The sequence below is a fragment of the Saccharomycopsis crataegensis genome (assembly GCF_037102585.1).
Source record: "Saccharomycopsis crataegensis DNA, jcf7180000000098, whole genome shotgun sequence".
Classification (NCBI taxonomy): domain Eukaryota; kingdom Fungi; phylum Ascomycota; class Saccharomycetes; order Ascoideales; family Saccharomycopsidaceae; genus Saccharomycopsis; species Saccharomycopsis crataegensis.
Window position 1 is genome coordinate 1,502,708 of NW_027043838.1, and position 14,376 is coordinate 1,517,083.

A 14,376-nucleotide genomic window follows, 5' to 3' on the forward strand; every position below is an offset into this window, starting at 1 on the left:
TATCCAAGTTTGGGGTGGAATTGTTTAATAATAAAACAGATTACAGAAATGAGAGGTGGGAAAAGGCTGTTGTGAAAAAAACAAACAAACAAACAATGATGGAATTTGGAAGATTATACATAACAGTTTAGAAAGTGACCTATTACCGATGATTCAAGAAGGGCTTATTATTGTGCCTATTTTCCTTTTAATCACTGGCGATACATCTTCAAGAGATATTCAAATGAGATCTTCAAGATAAATTAATTCAAGATGAGTCCCAGTGATAGTCTGTCCAAGATATACTCAAATGACATCCTCTTCATGATAAATTCAAATGGCATTCTGTTTTCAAGAAACACTTAAATGACATCCTCTTCGTCTTGGTTATGCAATGCGGCAAAGTCAGATCTCATGTTTTCTGGAGGTAAAATATTTGGCACGAATTGTAGAGCACAATAACCAATCCCCACAAATGAGATAAGGAATCCTGGAAACACCCGGAGAATATGGTCGTGAGACACGATTATTCCAATAAGGAGGTAGAAAATACCACGGCCAATGAATGAGAAGAGGAAGGAAGCATAATTGTAGACTTCTTGGGGCACTCTGATTTCTATAAAACAATAGATAGTATTTGTTAGTATTGATACATATATCTAAAGATAATTCCAATAATATTATTCTCTTTATACCATCGCATTACTTACCAAGAAAGATTATTCCCGCACCAAAGAATATCACAAATAAACCTAAAAAGAACTGCACCACTTAGTTAGTAACCTCTGGTTCTTGGGTGTGTTTTTCCATTCTCTCCAGATATAATAATACTAGAAAATCAATCAATCAGTATCTTGAATTAATATCAATCAAACCATTGTTATACATACATCCTGACTATTATTTTCATTGGTTAGTACCTGAATCAATGACGAGCGAAAATAGTAGATTATACATACAACCCTGAGAGTAATTGTGAAATACCGCATAACACCTATATTATATACTTGTTAGTATCGTCATTTCTTTTCTTAATTACCATGTTATATATACATCACCTAAGCCATTTCTTCTTCTTCTTCTTCTTCTTCTTCTTCTTCTTCTTCTTCTTCTTCTTCTTCTTCTTCTTCTTCTTCTTTGTATATCCCACAACGTAATCTGGTATTATCAAAGTGTGTCAAAGATAACTAAACTCACACTCAATGCACCAACGGCAAAATTGGCAATCTTGAAGGCATTGCTGAAATCACGGGTGTTGTCACTGATGTTAGAGAAATCCATCCTTCGATTATCTTATCACTAGTAGATATTCCTTTATTTCAATTCAATTGTCCTCCTTTGGTTGGGTACTTATCTCTTTTATTTTGACAGGCGTTTGGTAATTTTCTTTATATTTTTTTTTTCTTGCTGTATGTATTTTTGTTTTTTTCGTGTGTTTTGTTTTACGTTTTTCTTTGGCGAGGCGAAGTTGCTGGCCTCTATCTACTCGCTGTATCGAGCTAATTACACTTAGTAGTCCAGTACGATATATCTTCTTTCTAATTCTCTGATCAATTATAGCTATTTCCTCGTACTGCCCCCCCGCTCCTCACACCTCACACACTATCATATGCGCATTGTTAACAATTTACATAAGATATCTGGTATATGCTGTGGTGGCGGAATAGTGATTAATCAAAAACGAACAGAGAAAGACACTCAATGAAATAATGAATTGATCAAACAAACAGATAAACAAGATATAGGAGAGACAAAGAAAATAATAATAAAAAAAAAACACTAAAGAGAAGTCAATTTATTTATTAAATAAATTCAATCAAAGGAATAAAAATAGAGAAAACACACAAAAAAAAAAATGAGAAAAAGAGAGAGAGAGATAAAACTAGACTAATTAATTACTATAACAAATAAAAATATATTAACTTCAACAAGGGAGGGATCAATTCTTCTAATCAAAGTAGTGGTTTGCAAAGTCAACAGTCTTCATATATAGAATTAAATAATCCGGAGGCATCATTGGAGGTTAAGTTTGAGGGAAGAAAAATTGGATCAAATAAAAATACTCAGTACCTATATTTTTTTCTTTCACCAGATTCCCAGGTTTTCGTTTTATATATATATATTTTTTTTTAATTATTTTTCTTTTTTTTTTTTTTTTGGATAATTCTTTATGAGCTATAACACACCATCATTAATTAGCTTCATTTTCGGCTTCAGGTTGTTCTTCAGCTTCAGCTGGTTCAGGAGCGGTTTCTGACATATCAGAAGTCCACAAGGTCAAGTTGTCACGCAACAATTGCATGATAAGAGTGGAGTCCTTGTAAGATTCTTCAGACAAAGTGTCCAATTCAGAAATAGCATCATCAAAAGCTTGCTTAGCCAAGTGACAAGCACGGTCTGGACTGCTGAGAATTTCATAGTAGAAGACAGAGAAGTTAAGAGCCAAACCCAATCTGATTGGGTGAGTTGGTGGCAATTCAGTAATAGCAACGTCAGAAGCAGCCTTGTAAGCTTCCAAGGACATGTCAGCAGTTTCTTTACGCTTGTCGCTGGTGGCGAATTCAGCCAAGTAACGGTGGTAGTCACCCTTCATCTTATAGTAGAAAACCTTGGATTCACCAGTTTGAGCAGATGGAATCAAGTGCTTGGTCAAGACACTAAGAATGTCTTCACAAATTTCAGACAATTCTTTTTCAATCTTGGATCTGTATTCACGAATCAAAGTGACTTGAGCATCATTACCTTTAGATTCTTCCTTTTGTTCGATGGAAGAAACAATTCTCCAAGAAGCACGGCGAGAACCAATGACATTCTTGTAAGCAACAGACAACAAGTTACGTTCTTCAACAGAAAGTTCTTGACCTGAAGAGGCAACGGCCTTCATGTTTTCAACCATTTCCTCATAACGTTCAGCTTGTTCAGCAAGCTTGGCCAAATAGACAGAGTTTTCGCGAGAAGTAGACATTTTTGTGAACTGGATAAAGTTAGAAAGTTAGTAAAACAACAAAACTGTGATATTTTGACAGGCTTCAAGAAATAATAACAAGAAAAAAAAAAAATTATAACGATTTGTGTGTAAATCCTAATTAATAGCTTGTGAGCGTGTGTAGATTAAGAAATGCTGTTCTTTGTTTTCCCCCGTTGTTGCAAATTAAGCGCCATCAAATCGCATAGCAGCACACCCATACATCAAGATAACATTGGCAACAATAGCAGCAGCATTGCCAACCAACCAACCAGCAAATCAAATCGAGCTTCCATAAGATGTCAACAGGAGATAACAAAACAAAAACAAAAAACAATCTAGTGAGATATCATGATTGCAAGAAAGAAACCGCATTGCCTTTGTAAATCACTGTTGTTTGGAGCTGTGTGGCGTTGTATGTCAAAAAAGAAAAAACAAAAAAAAATATGGGGGGGCGGTAAATACCACGTAAATTAGAAAAGCCCAACGCCTACAATCCAAAAACAGCGATAATCAAAAGGCAATTCGTATGGAAAGAATGATAATCAATATGATTATAAGCAGTGAGGCCAATCAATGGATAGATTGGTGGTAATTTTTGATGAAAAATGTCGATAAAATTGGATGAGCTGGGAATAAACAACAAGACACACTCACCCACACAAGATCACAGATAAATAAAGAAAAATAAAAAAGAAAAATATAAAGAAGCACTGCGATATTAGAATTGTAGTTGACACTTACTACTGTTTCCAGGAAGGGAAGTGTATGAAAAGTTTATAGTATAGGAATTGGAAAGATAATACTTCGATTATGAGGAAGAAAAAGATAGAAATCGAAAGGTGGGAGATTTTTTGTTTTTTTTTTTGCTGTTGTTTTTCTCCCAGGAGTTTCTTGGGTAGGATTATTGGGGATGGTCCGCAGATGGTCACGTGGAGACGACGGTGCGACCTGTCCCCTCGCCGAGGGGTCGATCCCGGACCAATCAGTGACCAAAAAACCATGTTCCGGTACGGAACGTTCATCACATTGTGCACGGTCGTGTGATACTGTGATGATGGAGCCATGCATTACTTGAGGAGATAGATATCTAAAACATGGGTTTTCAATTTACACAGTGTAATCTCTGCAAGTCGATTACTAATCGATGTGAATCATCTGAATAACAAGACTCTGGCAATTCTTCTGGCTGATAAAAAGAGCTCATGAATTCATAAAACATTAGAAAAGTAGGATTAAGAGAAAGATAAAACATTGACTCCCTAAATCCGAGTAACTGAGATAGTCATGTAATACTCATGTAATAGTGGAGCATTTAGAATATGATGGGCAATCGTTAATGAAAGCTCAGCGTAGAAGAAGATTGAGCAACAACAATAATAATAATGAAAAAAAAAAAAAAAAGAATGGTAATACATTAATAACAACCAACCAAATAGTGGTACAATACCAACTTTTAATAGCCAAAGAATCGATCGATATTTTGAACTAACCAAGTTTAAATGAGAGTCTCCAAAAGCAAAATCCAAAAAAAAAAAAGAAAAAAGAAATGCATGAAACCAAACATCAAAATCTCTTCCATTTGCAACATTATATTGTTTAACAACTATCTTTCCAAAAAAGAGCGAATTAAAAAAAAGTCACATCTGTAAAATCTCACTCACAATCTTTGTTTGCCATTCTTGATACTTCTCTCTAATAACTCTTATTCTTTCTTTGCATATTTAGCGGTCCATTCCTTGGCGGTCTGTATTGCTCCAGCCTCATCTTTCTTCCAGCACTCTGCAACATCATTTGCCAAAGGATCGTCCGGGTTAGGAGAAGTCAACAAAGATTGAATACTCAATAACAATGTTCTAATCTGTATAGCAGGAGTCCAATTCTTCTTCAAAGTATCGAGGCAAATACGGCCCAAACGATCGATATTTGGGTGATAAATCTTGGTCAAGAATCGCACTTTTGGAGCAACCATAGGATAGTCTTCTGGCAAGAATAACTCAAGTTTAAATAAGCCCCCTTCGTATGGAGATTGATCTGCTCCTTCGATGGTGACATCGAAATAACGAAGATTATCTTCGTGGGGCATCGCGGTGATGCCAGGAACAGGGTCTGAAACCAAACGTTCAGTTTCCTAGATTATCTGTTAGTCAACACAGTTTTTGATAGTATCAAGCTATAATGAGAATCATCAGCCTCTAAATATGTGGCTCTTCGGGTATAACGTAATCATAATCCATCCCATACCATCGATATAAAAAGATAGAAAAGAAAAAATCCTAAAAAAAAAAAAATAAAAAGAGACAGACAAAACAAAAGGGTCTAATATTAACTCACTCTTATAATTCTCTTTGATAAAGCGGCCATGGTAACCTTAGTAAGTTGTAAATCAAAATTTAGTGTGAGAAACAACAGCCAGGGTGCTGTGCGGGTCTCTTATCACTTTTTTTTTTTCCTGTCTAAGTTGAAGGTCCAAGATCGTGAAGCATGATCTTACACGTGCTTTTTTGTTTTTTTTTTGTTTTTTTGTTTTTTTCCTCTTGCAGATTTTTATTGCACGTTGTGGATGGAGGAGAGTCCTACGGTGATCGTACTAATACCATACTATATTCCTATCATATCAATAACCACTTGGATAATAAAATGCCTCCAAAACCTCCAGGACCTACTACTAAAGGAAGATTTTTCGCTGCCTTAATCGGGTTGATTGGTGGTACATCTTTGGGTGTATACTGTCTTTCCGATTACCAACTTGTATGTATTGACTTACTACCAATGTTTTGCCTCATGACTCGTAATTTGGATAATATCTATTTGGATAGATTGAAAAATTTCTAATAAATTGATATTTATGTGAAGTTTCTCCAAATGAGATCTCTTTTTCTCTTCTCCTCCTTCTTCTTCTCCTCCTCCTCCTCCTTCTCGTTATGTTGATCTGGTTTTTTGGCAGCTAACTTCTAATTTCAATGAATTGTGATCTTTGTTTTTTTTTTTTTTTTTTTTTTTTTTGTGAAATCAAAGGCATTTTATAATTAATTGACAGATTATTCTTGTACTAACAATATAATCAGGTTAAGAGACTTCCTCCTTTAGAAGTTGAACTAAATGAAGATGGTACCCCAAAAGCCTTGCCATTCCGCATCACTCTAAAGCCAACCGCTCCTCTTGAACTTAAACCAGAAGTCAAAGAACGTAGAAGGTTAGAAGAACAGAAATATTTGGCTAAATTACGACTCGAAGAAGAGGCTAAGCAGAAAGAATTAGCCGATTTACAGCGAAAAAGAGAAGAGGCTGCAAAATATATTGAAAATAAAGAGAAACTGGAACAGGAAGATGAGAAAATCGTTGAACAAATCAATTTGAAAATTTCCCAGGAAATGGAACAAAATGCTGGGAAGAAATGGTGGCAATTTTGGTAAATGGGGTTTTTTAGAAGGAAACATAATGTTGTTTTTTTTTATCCTACTTTGTAAATAAAATGTTTTAGTGATAATGTACAATAACGAGATATGCTTTTGGAGCGATGTTGTATCAGAGGTTTTTGAAACAAAGAAAGATGTGTAATTGATAATTGAGTAATTTGAAATGAGAGTAACTGGTCAACGAACATATTGTAATTTACTTTACAAAATACGAATCAAGAATTAATAGATAAGACCAACTTTGTAGGTATAGACATAATAAAAATATTGACAATGAGGATAATTCTATAAATGAAAAGAATATTAAAAATTTGAAGATAATAACTGAAAATTGAATTAGTGATGAAAAAAAAAAGCCTGGCATTGACTACTACTCTCCCGAACTATCCAACTTAGTGTGCTCACAGTATATAGTAAAAGATTAGCTCCATCCTTTCCTTATGATCTGTTTCTTTCAGAAGATTTTTGCTCTCAATTTTCATTGTTCTTTTCTGATACCCAATGTTATCATTTATGACAATGACTAGCTATGAATAAATAAATGATACCATCAAAAGAAAAATATACATTGACAACTTGAGTACTGATAACATAATATCACTCATGATTCGTATCTCGGCATCCATGTTTCACTTAAATTCAATACTAATATACGAGAATAGTCCATCTACTGTATTCCTATATATTACATTGCTCAAAACAAGTGTCATATTCGCATTTTGGTGATCGCTAATCGCTCACATATCATTAAATAGCAGTTTTTTTTTGTTTTGTTTTTTTTTGTTTTTTCAGTGATCTATTTTGATCTTCCCTACTATCATCTTCCTGATCCACAACGTTCACAAACCCTTTGCAATTTCATTCAAAACACCAACAATCATGCTACTTTCCTCAGTACTCTTGCTGCCTTTCTTACCACCGCCACCAATCCTTCCCCATCCTGATTCCTGTGCCTTGTAAACCCTTACCACTTCGCTGTTTTTACGATCTTTTGCAAGGGTAGCATATTTCGAAAATTGAGATTGCAAGTACTTGGATACTTCTTCCGAATTGAAATTGTTAAGGTGTGCCTCATCAGCGGCGATAGGCTTCCCTTGGGAAGGAGGTGCACTAGGTTTGTTTGCAGGGATTTTTGGAGATGAAGAAGAAGCAGAGGTAGGAGGTAAAGGATTTGTAGCTGTTGCAATTGTTGCCGTTGTCGATGATGATGATGATAATGATGAGGATGTTTGTTTTTTTGAGGCACCAGATGACCATGGATTCAGAGAAGCTGGGCCACCTCTAACAACTGCCGCCCATCCGCCACGAGCAGCTGATGGTTTAGAAACTGGGGTATGTACAGGGTTGGAAGAGCCCGCACTAGTTGTTGTTTTTTCTTTAGTGTTTGATGGTGAAGGAGCTGTTGTCTTTTTAGTGGTACCAGGTTCTGGGGATGTAGTGGTTGGTCTTGATCTCGAGTTTTGGTTTTGGTGGTAAGGCTTCTTGAGAGATCTGGTTTGGGTTTGAGTTTTTGAGTTAGACATGATTGGAAGTATTTATCTTTTTTTTTTTGAATGAGTTTTCTATTTCTGTTATAGTGTTTTTTGTTATGATTTGAATAGAAAAATAATCAATCAAGCTTTCTATTTTTCAAGCGGATTTCTTTTCTTAGTGTAACTCTAGCAAGGACGGTGAGATCGAAAATACAAGCCAGGCAACAATTGGTGGAATTTATATATATAGGTATATATATATATATAGGTATATTCAATATGGCAGGCGTCTGGGCGATGTATTTATCCAAAAAAAAAATAAGGAACAACGTTGATGATTGGGTTCGCCAATTGATTTCCTTGTGCCAAAACCGATATTTTTTTTTCCCTTCCTCATTCGCACGCCTGCACGTGATCGTGTAGTAGCTTTGGGGTTGGTTAGGCGGCGCGTGTCCTCATGATAATTTCAACCACAGACAGACAGATAGCGATGCGTTGGCACTTTTTGACTATCAATCATGATAATAAGTGGTAGAATAATGGATTCTCATAGAATAATGTGGATATGCGTCACAATCCGGCACTATCCTACAGTGAAAAGATATGAGAAAATAACTCAAGGTATTAAGAAATGTATAATAAGAACTAAAAAAATGAAACTAAAGGCATGATATCAAACCAATAATAATGTTATTATAGAATTAACAGTAAGAGGAAAAAAGAATAGATTAGACACAGAAAAGGGTATTGGCTAATCTGTTGACAATAGATATTAAAAGACCCAGTACCAGTACCTCACATAATAATAGCTTCATGTTCAACATTAGCAGAAATAGTTTTGTGAGGCAAGACCTTACCACCGTTGACGTAGATTTCGTCCTTGACCTTGACGTCATCACCCAAAACAGTGCAACCTTCAAGACGAGCCCACTTACCAACTTCGGAGTTCCAGCCGACAATGGTGCTCTTGACCCAGGCGTGGTCCTTGACAATAGAGTTAGCAAGGATGACAGAACGTTGGATTCTGACACCATCACCAACGACGACGTTTGGACCGATGGTGACGTTTGGACCAATCTTACAACCCTTACCAATCTTGGCGGTTGGGTCGATCATGACGTTACCACCTTGAACGAATTCTTCTTCTGGGGAAGTCAACAACTTGGAGCCCTTCTTGGTCAAAGAGGTAAGGTACAAGCAGGTACCGGAAAGGAAATCCTTTGGTTGACCAACGTCCATCCAGAAACCTTCGAGGTCAAAGGAGTATAATTGGGATTTTTCAACCAATTGTGGGAAGATTTCCTTTTCAATAGAGGTTGGCTTCAAATCAATCATGTCGATCACTTCTGGGTTCATAATGTAAAGACCAGCATTAATTCTGTTACCGACAAACTCGACTGGCTTTTCAACGAAACGGTCAATCAAGTTTGGAGTGTTTCTGTCATGAACGATAACACCGTATTTGGAAGGTTCATCAACCTTGGTAGCAACGATGGTACCCATACCACCGTGGGATTCGTGGAACTTGATGAGGTCGTGGAATGGGTAGTCACAAATGACGTCGGAGTTCAAGACAAAGAAAGGAGACTTGTCCTTGCACAAAATTTCTTGGGCCAACTTCAATGGACCAGCAGTACCCAAAGGTTCGGTTTCGACAGAGAAGGTGATCTTGACACCGTATTCTTTTTCGTATTTTTGAAGGGTGGAGACCATGACTTCTGGTCTGTAGTTAACGGCGAGGACGATATCGGTGACACCAGCGTTAGCAAGAGCCTCGATTTGATGGAGGATCATTGGACGGTTACCGAATTCGACCAAAGGCTTTGGGACAGTAAGGGTAAGAGGTCTAAGACGAGTACCGTAACCACCGACAAGAATCAAACCTTTCATTTTGTGGGTATTATTATATTATTATTGTTGTTAGAGTTGTTGTTGTTGTTGTGGGGAAGGTATATACTATGGGAGAGATATAGTATAATACGAGCAGTGAGCAGGGTGAAAGAGCGTAGGTGTACACACGGTCAAAGAAGTAAAAAGAGAGTATGGAAAGAAATACTGGAAAATAAAAAAAAAAACCAATATTTATATATAATTTGGAAGCGGGCATTTTTTTTTTCCAGCGAACACGCTTTTTCCATCCATCACCCATCCATCGGCGATGTCGTGGCTTTATCAGGGGGTGTGCTGGGCACGTGGTGTGGACACCGACAGGGTTACCGGCCACCATCTCTATTGTGCAGGCCACAACATATTATTAATATTACTGTTGTGTGATATATATATAATATATATAATATATCTAGAATGATCATGCTAGCACATAAAAATTCAATGTCCATGTGGCTGGATGGATATATGGGAACGAGCGAGCGAGCGAGCGACCCAGAGAGAAGAAGAAAACCAAAAAAAAAAAAAACATGTGAGGTCATAATTCTCAGATGTTGAAAAATTCCAGCGATCGAACAACAAACAATAAATAATAAATAAACAATCTTGCCCCTGTGATATTTATAGCAGTGACAATGCAATTACGGGAAACCCTGCCAAAAATAGCAGCAATAGCTACGATATCTGACCACACCCAAATAACTGATATTCTTATAAATTACCTGCTGAAGGACTGACTCTCTACTGTGTAACATTAGTTAACTTATTATTATTATTATTATCATTATCACTATTAGTATCCACTTTTACCGTTATCGTTTTTTGTTGTTTTTTTTTTTCTGTCTTGAAGTTTTTTGGGAGCTTCCTTGTCCATGTAGCAATTTATTCGCTTTCAACGTCCGTAAATTAGCCCAAATCTGCCAATTAAACTTTCTCCGGGTGCCTTGCACAATGTTCCCCTTCCGTTTTAGGAAAGCCAATTCCCATAAACTGTTCCTGCCAACTCACCCACCCAAAATAATGGGTGGCCAGGCCAGGCCAGGAAAGGCCAATAAATCTACAGATTGACAAGCTTCTCTGTTGATATTGATGACATCTGGTTGAATGATTAATGAATGGTTTATTTCCCAAATATTTGAGTATATGTATATATACTACATAATACTATTTATTCAGATGAAAAAAAAAAAATTAGAGGTATTTTTTTAGCCTGTTATCGCTAATATTTTGACTAGGTATATTCACAACCTCTTCATCTTCATCTTGTAGGACTCCAAAAATGAATTAAATTTACAAAAATTTACAAAAATTGGACAGCCATGTTTAAAAAAAAAAAAAAAAAAAGATAAGAAGCTGAAAGAAAATAAGCGGCTGGGAATGTAGCAAAACATATTCAGACTAATAAAACCTGTAATACCACCAGATACAATTAAACTTAAAAACAGTAAAACTAAAATTCAGATACAATTTCATGAGAAATAACAACACAAAACAACTCTTTCTAACTAGCACTGCTCATCATAGACTAATTTCATTAATGCAATCAAATAAAAAAAAAGGAAAAGGAAAAGAAAAAGAAAAAAAAAAAAGGAAAAGGAAAAGAAAAAGAAAAAAAAAAGAGCTATATTATAAAGTCATCACCAACCATTACCCCATCCATCATCTTCATCCATATCAACCCTCAAGTTCAATTTATTACCCCCACCAACACCATTACCTAACTTTAAACCACTCTTTTTCGCACCAGTAGTAGGTTTCCTTTGAATAGAGTTGCTGGAAATTTTTCTTGATGAGGTAGTAGTTTTTGTCCCAATACTGGATGCTTTTGAATTGGAACTAGTCAGTTTCTTCATACTAAGATTCGCCAACCTATCATTCGCCACTTCAACCTCATTAGAATCATTCTCCATTCCAAATCCCCATCCATCATCTGCTCCATCGCCATTTTCTTCATCCAAGTCAAAATCTTCATGAGTACCCCATCCACTCGATGTTTTAGCAACAGTTGACAACTTTCTTGTAGCAGGTTTCGATGAATAGCTATTAACAAATGATGAACTAGAGTTATTTTCATTGCTCATCCCGAAATTATTGGTTGGTTGTGGAGTTGATGCCCTTGAATCAGTTGGTGTCAAAGTCATGTCAGTTTCCAATTGCCCTCCGACACCACTCATTTTGGAAATCGCTCCCATCGCTAAATTATATCCGAAACCTGACAAACTACCAGTAATTCCCGGGCCAGCAGCTTCAGCAGCAGCAGCAGCAGCTGTTTCCGTGCCAAAAGAATCGGTAGAGCTAGAACCAAAGTTAGAACTTCCGCCATTTGGCCTTGATGAGCCACTGGAAGATATCATGAACCCTTCTTCATTCATCGGGTGGCCAAACTCATCCACATCATCTTTACTTGGTAATCTATCAGCTTCTTCATTGATTTTCTCCATATAATTTTCAAACACTTCTCTTGCCAATTTTCGAACCGTTCCACTACTATCCAATAGACATGGAGCAATCGACGACAATACTCTAGAACAACAGATTTCCGGAGTGAAAATTTCAATGTTTTGCCCAAACGACATAATCGCTGCTTTTCTTGCCGGTGGAAATTTATCCTTTATTGCCTTGTTGTAAGCAGTTATTAATACCCCAGCACGCGCCAGAGAATTCAAATGCTGGGCCAATTTACATAGACACACCACCACATTGGTTCTAATGATCTCAGATTCATCATTTTGCAATTTCGCCAAATATCTCAACAACTCATTACTCAATTGACGATCAGTAAGTTTTGAAGCAATCGGTAGCACTGCTTTAAGAGTTTCCTCACGAATGGTAATATTGGTATCTGAAAATCCGGTGAGTAAAGGTCCAAAGATCTTATCACTAATTTCTGATTTTGAGAGTCGAGGGGCAAATTGTGGAAGAGATGTAAGAAGCGTAACACGGATAGTTCTATCAGGTAGGCTAAATGCTTGGATAATTATTGGAGCCACGATTTTCGAGAAAACTGTGTCTTTAAGTTTCTCACTAAATGAAAGAATGTAATAAAGACAAGTGGCAGAATGATTCATATCTTGTGGTTGTTGGTTAGACAAAGATATCGAAAATAAGTTAGCTAATTCTGGAATGATTTTGTATTCCAAGAACCCTGGTGGGGCAACAGGTTTCAACTGTTCCAAAGATTTCATAAATTCAAGCTTTTCATAGTTCAGCTTCAAACTCAACTCTGCCAAATCTCTATAACATCTAATCAAACCGGAATTAAAAATTTGCGATTTTTCACCTTGGACTAAAAACTGTTCCGTGGAAATTCTCGCAGTTGGGGAATTCTGCATCAATTTCTTGTATGCTGGTTGTAAAAATTTCGGAAGCTTGCTGACTTTCAAAAAATCGCTGCTTGAATTAATCGACCTAGTATCCGATACCTTATTGAACAAACACCATATCAATCCACCAAGTTTATATGAGTCAAGTTTGTAAGGATGGCTCTTAACGCTATCCACTCCTTTCGTGGAAACTTCTGGGGGCACAATGTTTTGGAAAATTGGCGACGCAGCACTAAGTCGGTATAAAGGTTGATCAGGATCAGATTTTGTACTGGTCATCAATTCAAATCCTCCAAGTCTCCATTCTCCTGACTCGGTCACGTAAACATTTGATATGTCCAATCCTCCGTGGATGGCGCTTCCTTCAACGTTCAAATATTTCAAAGTTTGGGCAATCACATACACCCCCAACATCACCGCATCGTCACTGAGTTGGTCGTTTTGGTCTAAGTATACTGGTAATGGTACCACCGGTTCACAAAAAATATGAAGCATGGAATCAGTTTCCAGAGTATCGTAGACCTTTAACACTCCTGGTATTCTTGTTCCTTTTAGTTTCTTGATAGCATTTCTGGCAAGCGCCACATAGTACTTCTTGGAAGGGTCACGAAGATCAAATTCAAAAACCGTACAGGTATTGGTCAGATCGCTTTTTGAGGTACCTTGGTATAAAGACCAAATTGAATTTGGTGATTCAATCGGTTCACCTATTGTGAAGGGTAAATTGTAACCCGAAGTGAAGGACCCCAAAGTCTTCGTAAGGAAATTCATTGTATTGATTCTGTCCTTAGAAGTATCAATACTGAAAACAGTAAATTTACACCCAGTAAATTTCTTTCCTTTTCCAATCAAAAAAGAAACCTCCCCGTCTATCAGTAGTGATGATTTTGATCTTGGTGAATTGTCAGTTTCACAAATTTCCGTAAGTCTGGCCAAGGGCTCGTAACATCAGACGTTTCTCAAAAAAAGAAATCCTTCTAGAAATGGTTTCTCTAATAACGGACACCGTTTGATAGGCAAAAAGAGTTAGGTGTATAAAATAGTTACAAAAAGAAATATTTTTATCAAGTTTCAAGAAACTACTTATTAAAATCTTGTTCGTGTTATTATTGGTCATGGAAGGATACAGTCGCCACAACCAAAGCGGAATAATCAATGACTGACCTTGATCCTTCCTTTAATCTCAAGGTTTCACCATAAAATTATATACACTGTCTATTTTTAATTATCTAGAGTATTTATATGATCACCTGTAGTGTAACCACCACTATTTTTTTCTTTTCTGTACTCCTTTTTTTTGACTGATACCTAATAATATGTTGCAATTATTT

The 14,376-nt window shown here is 36.6% G+C and overlaps 7 protein-coding genes across 7 annotated transcripts; 1 reads left to right on the forward strand and 6 right to left on the reverse strand. All coding sequences in view use genetic code 12, as the record gives it.

Moving 5' to 3' along the window:
• Positions 1 to 341: 341 nt before the first annotated feature.
• On the reverse strand, positions 342 to 1,260 carry TVP15 (Tvp15p; the record flags this gene model as incomplete). The annotated part of the gene is made up of 5 exons (XM_064999915.1): positions 342 to 595; positions 690 to 741; positions 870 to 876; positions 939 to 973; positions 1,177 to 1,260. 5 exons carry the CDS (start codon positions 1,258 to 1,260, stop codon positions 342 to 344), a joined length of 432 nt encoding a protein of 143 aa, XP_064855987.1.
• Positions 1,261 to 2,170: 910 nt separating this feature from the next.
• BMH2 (14-3-3 family protein BMH2) lies at positions 2,171 to 2,944 on the reverse strand (the record flags this gene model as incomplete). Its single annotated transcript, XM_064999916.1, has 1 exon — positions 2,171 to 2,944. One exon carries the CDS (start codon positions 2,942 to 2,944, stop codon positions 2,171 to 2,173), a length of 774 nt encoding a protein of 257 aa, XP_064855988.1.
• Positions 2,945 to 4,649: 1,705 nt separating this feature from the next.
• UBC13 (E2 ubiquitin-conjugating protein UBC13) lies at positions 4,650 to 5,308 on the reverse strand (the record flags this gene model as incomplete). The annotated part of the gene is made up of 2 exons (XM_064999917.1): positions 4,650 to 5,075; positions 5,279 to 5,308. The coding sequence occupies 2 exons, from the start codon at positions 5,306 to 5,308 to the stop codon at positions 4,650 to 4,652; spliced, it is 456 nt and encodes a 151-aa protein (XP_064855989.1).
• A 276-nt stretch (positions 5,309 to 5,584) lies between these two features.
• Positions 5,585 to 6,360, forward strand: DASC09_063340 (uncharacterized protein; the record flags this gene model as incomplete). The annotated part of the gene is made up of 2 exons (XM_064999918.1): positions 5,585 to 5,695; positions 6,013 to 6,360. The coding sequence occupies 2 exons, from the start codon at positions 5,585 to 5,587 to the stop codon at positions 6,358 to 6,360; spliced, it is 459 nt and encodes a 152-aa protein (XP_064855990.1).
• An 842-nt stretch (positions 6,361 to 7,202) lies between these two features.
• DASC09_063350 (uncharacterized protein) lies at positions 7,203 to 7,886 on the reverse strand (the record flags this gene model as incomplete). The annotated part of the gene is made up of 1 exon (XM_064999919.1): positions 7,203 to 7,886. One exon carries the CDS (start codon positions 7,884 to 7,886, stop codon positions 7,203 to 7,205), a length of 684 nt encoding a protein of 227 aa, XP_064855991.1.
• A 744-nt stretch (positions 7,887 to 8,630) lies between these two features.
• On the reverse strand, positions 8,631 to 9,725 carry DASC09_063360 (mannose-1-phosphate guanyltransferase; the record flags this gene model as incomplete). Its single annotated transcript, XM_064999920.1, has 1 exon — positions 8,631 to 9,725. The coding sequence occupies one exon, from the start codon at positions 9,723 to 9,725 to the stop codon at positions 8,631 to 8,633; it is 1,095 nt and encodes a 364-aa protein (XP_064855992.1).
• Positions 9,726 to 11,359: 1,634 nt separating this feature from the next.
• Positions 11,360 to 13,816, reverse strand: CEX1 (COPI-interacting protein CEX1; the record flags this gene model as incomplete). The annotated part of the gene is made up of 1 exon (XM_064999921.1): positions 11,360 to 13,816. One exon carries the CDS (start codon positions 13,814 to 13,816, stop codon positions 11,360 to 11,362), a length of 2,457 nt encoding a protein of 818 aa, XP_064855993.1.
• Between the last annotated feature and the right edge of the window lie 560 nt (positions 13,817 to 14,376).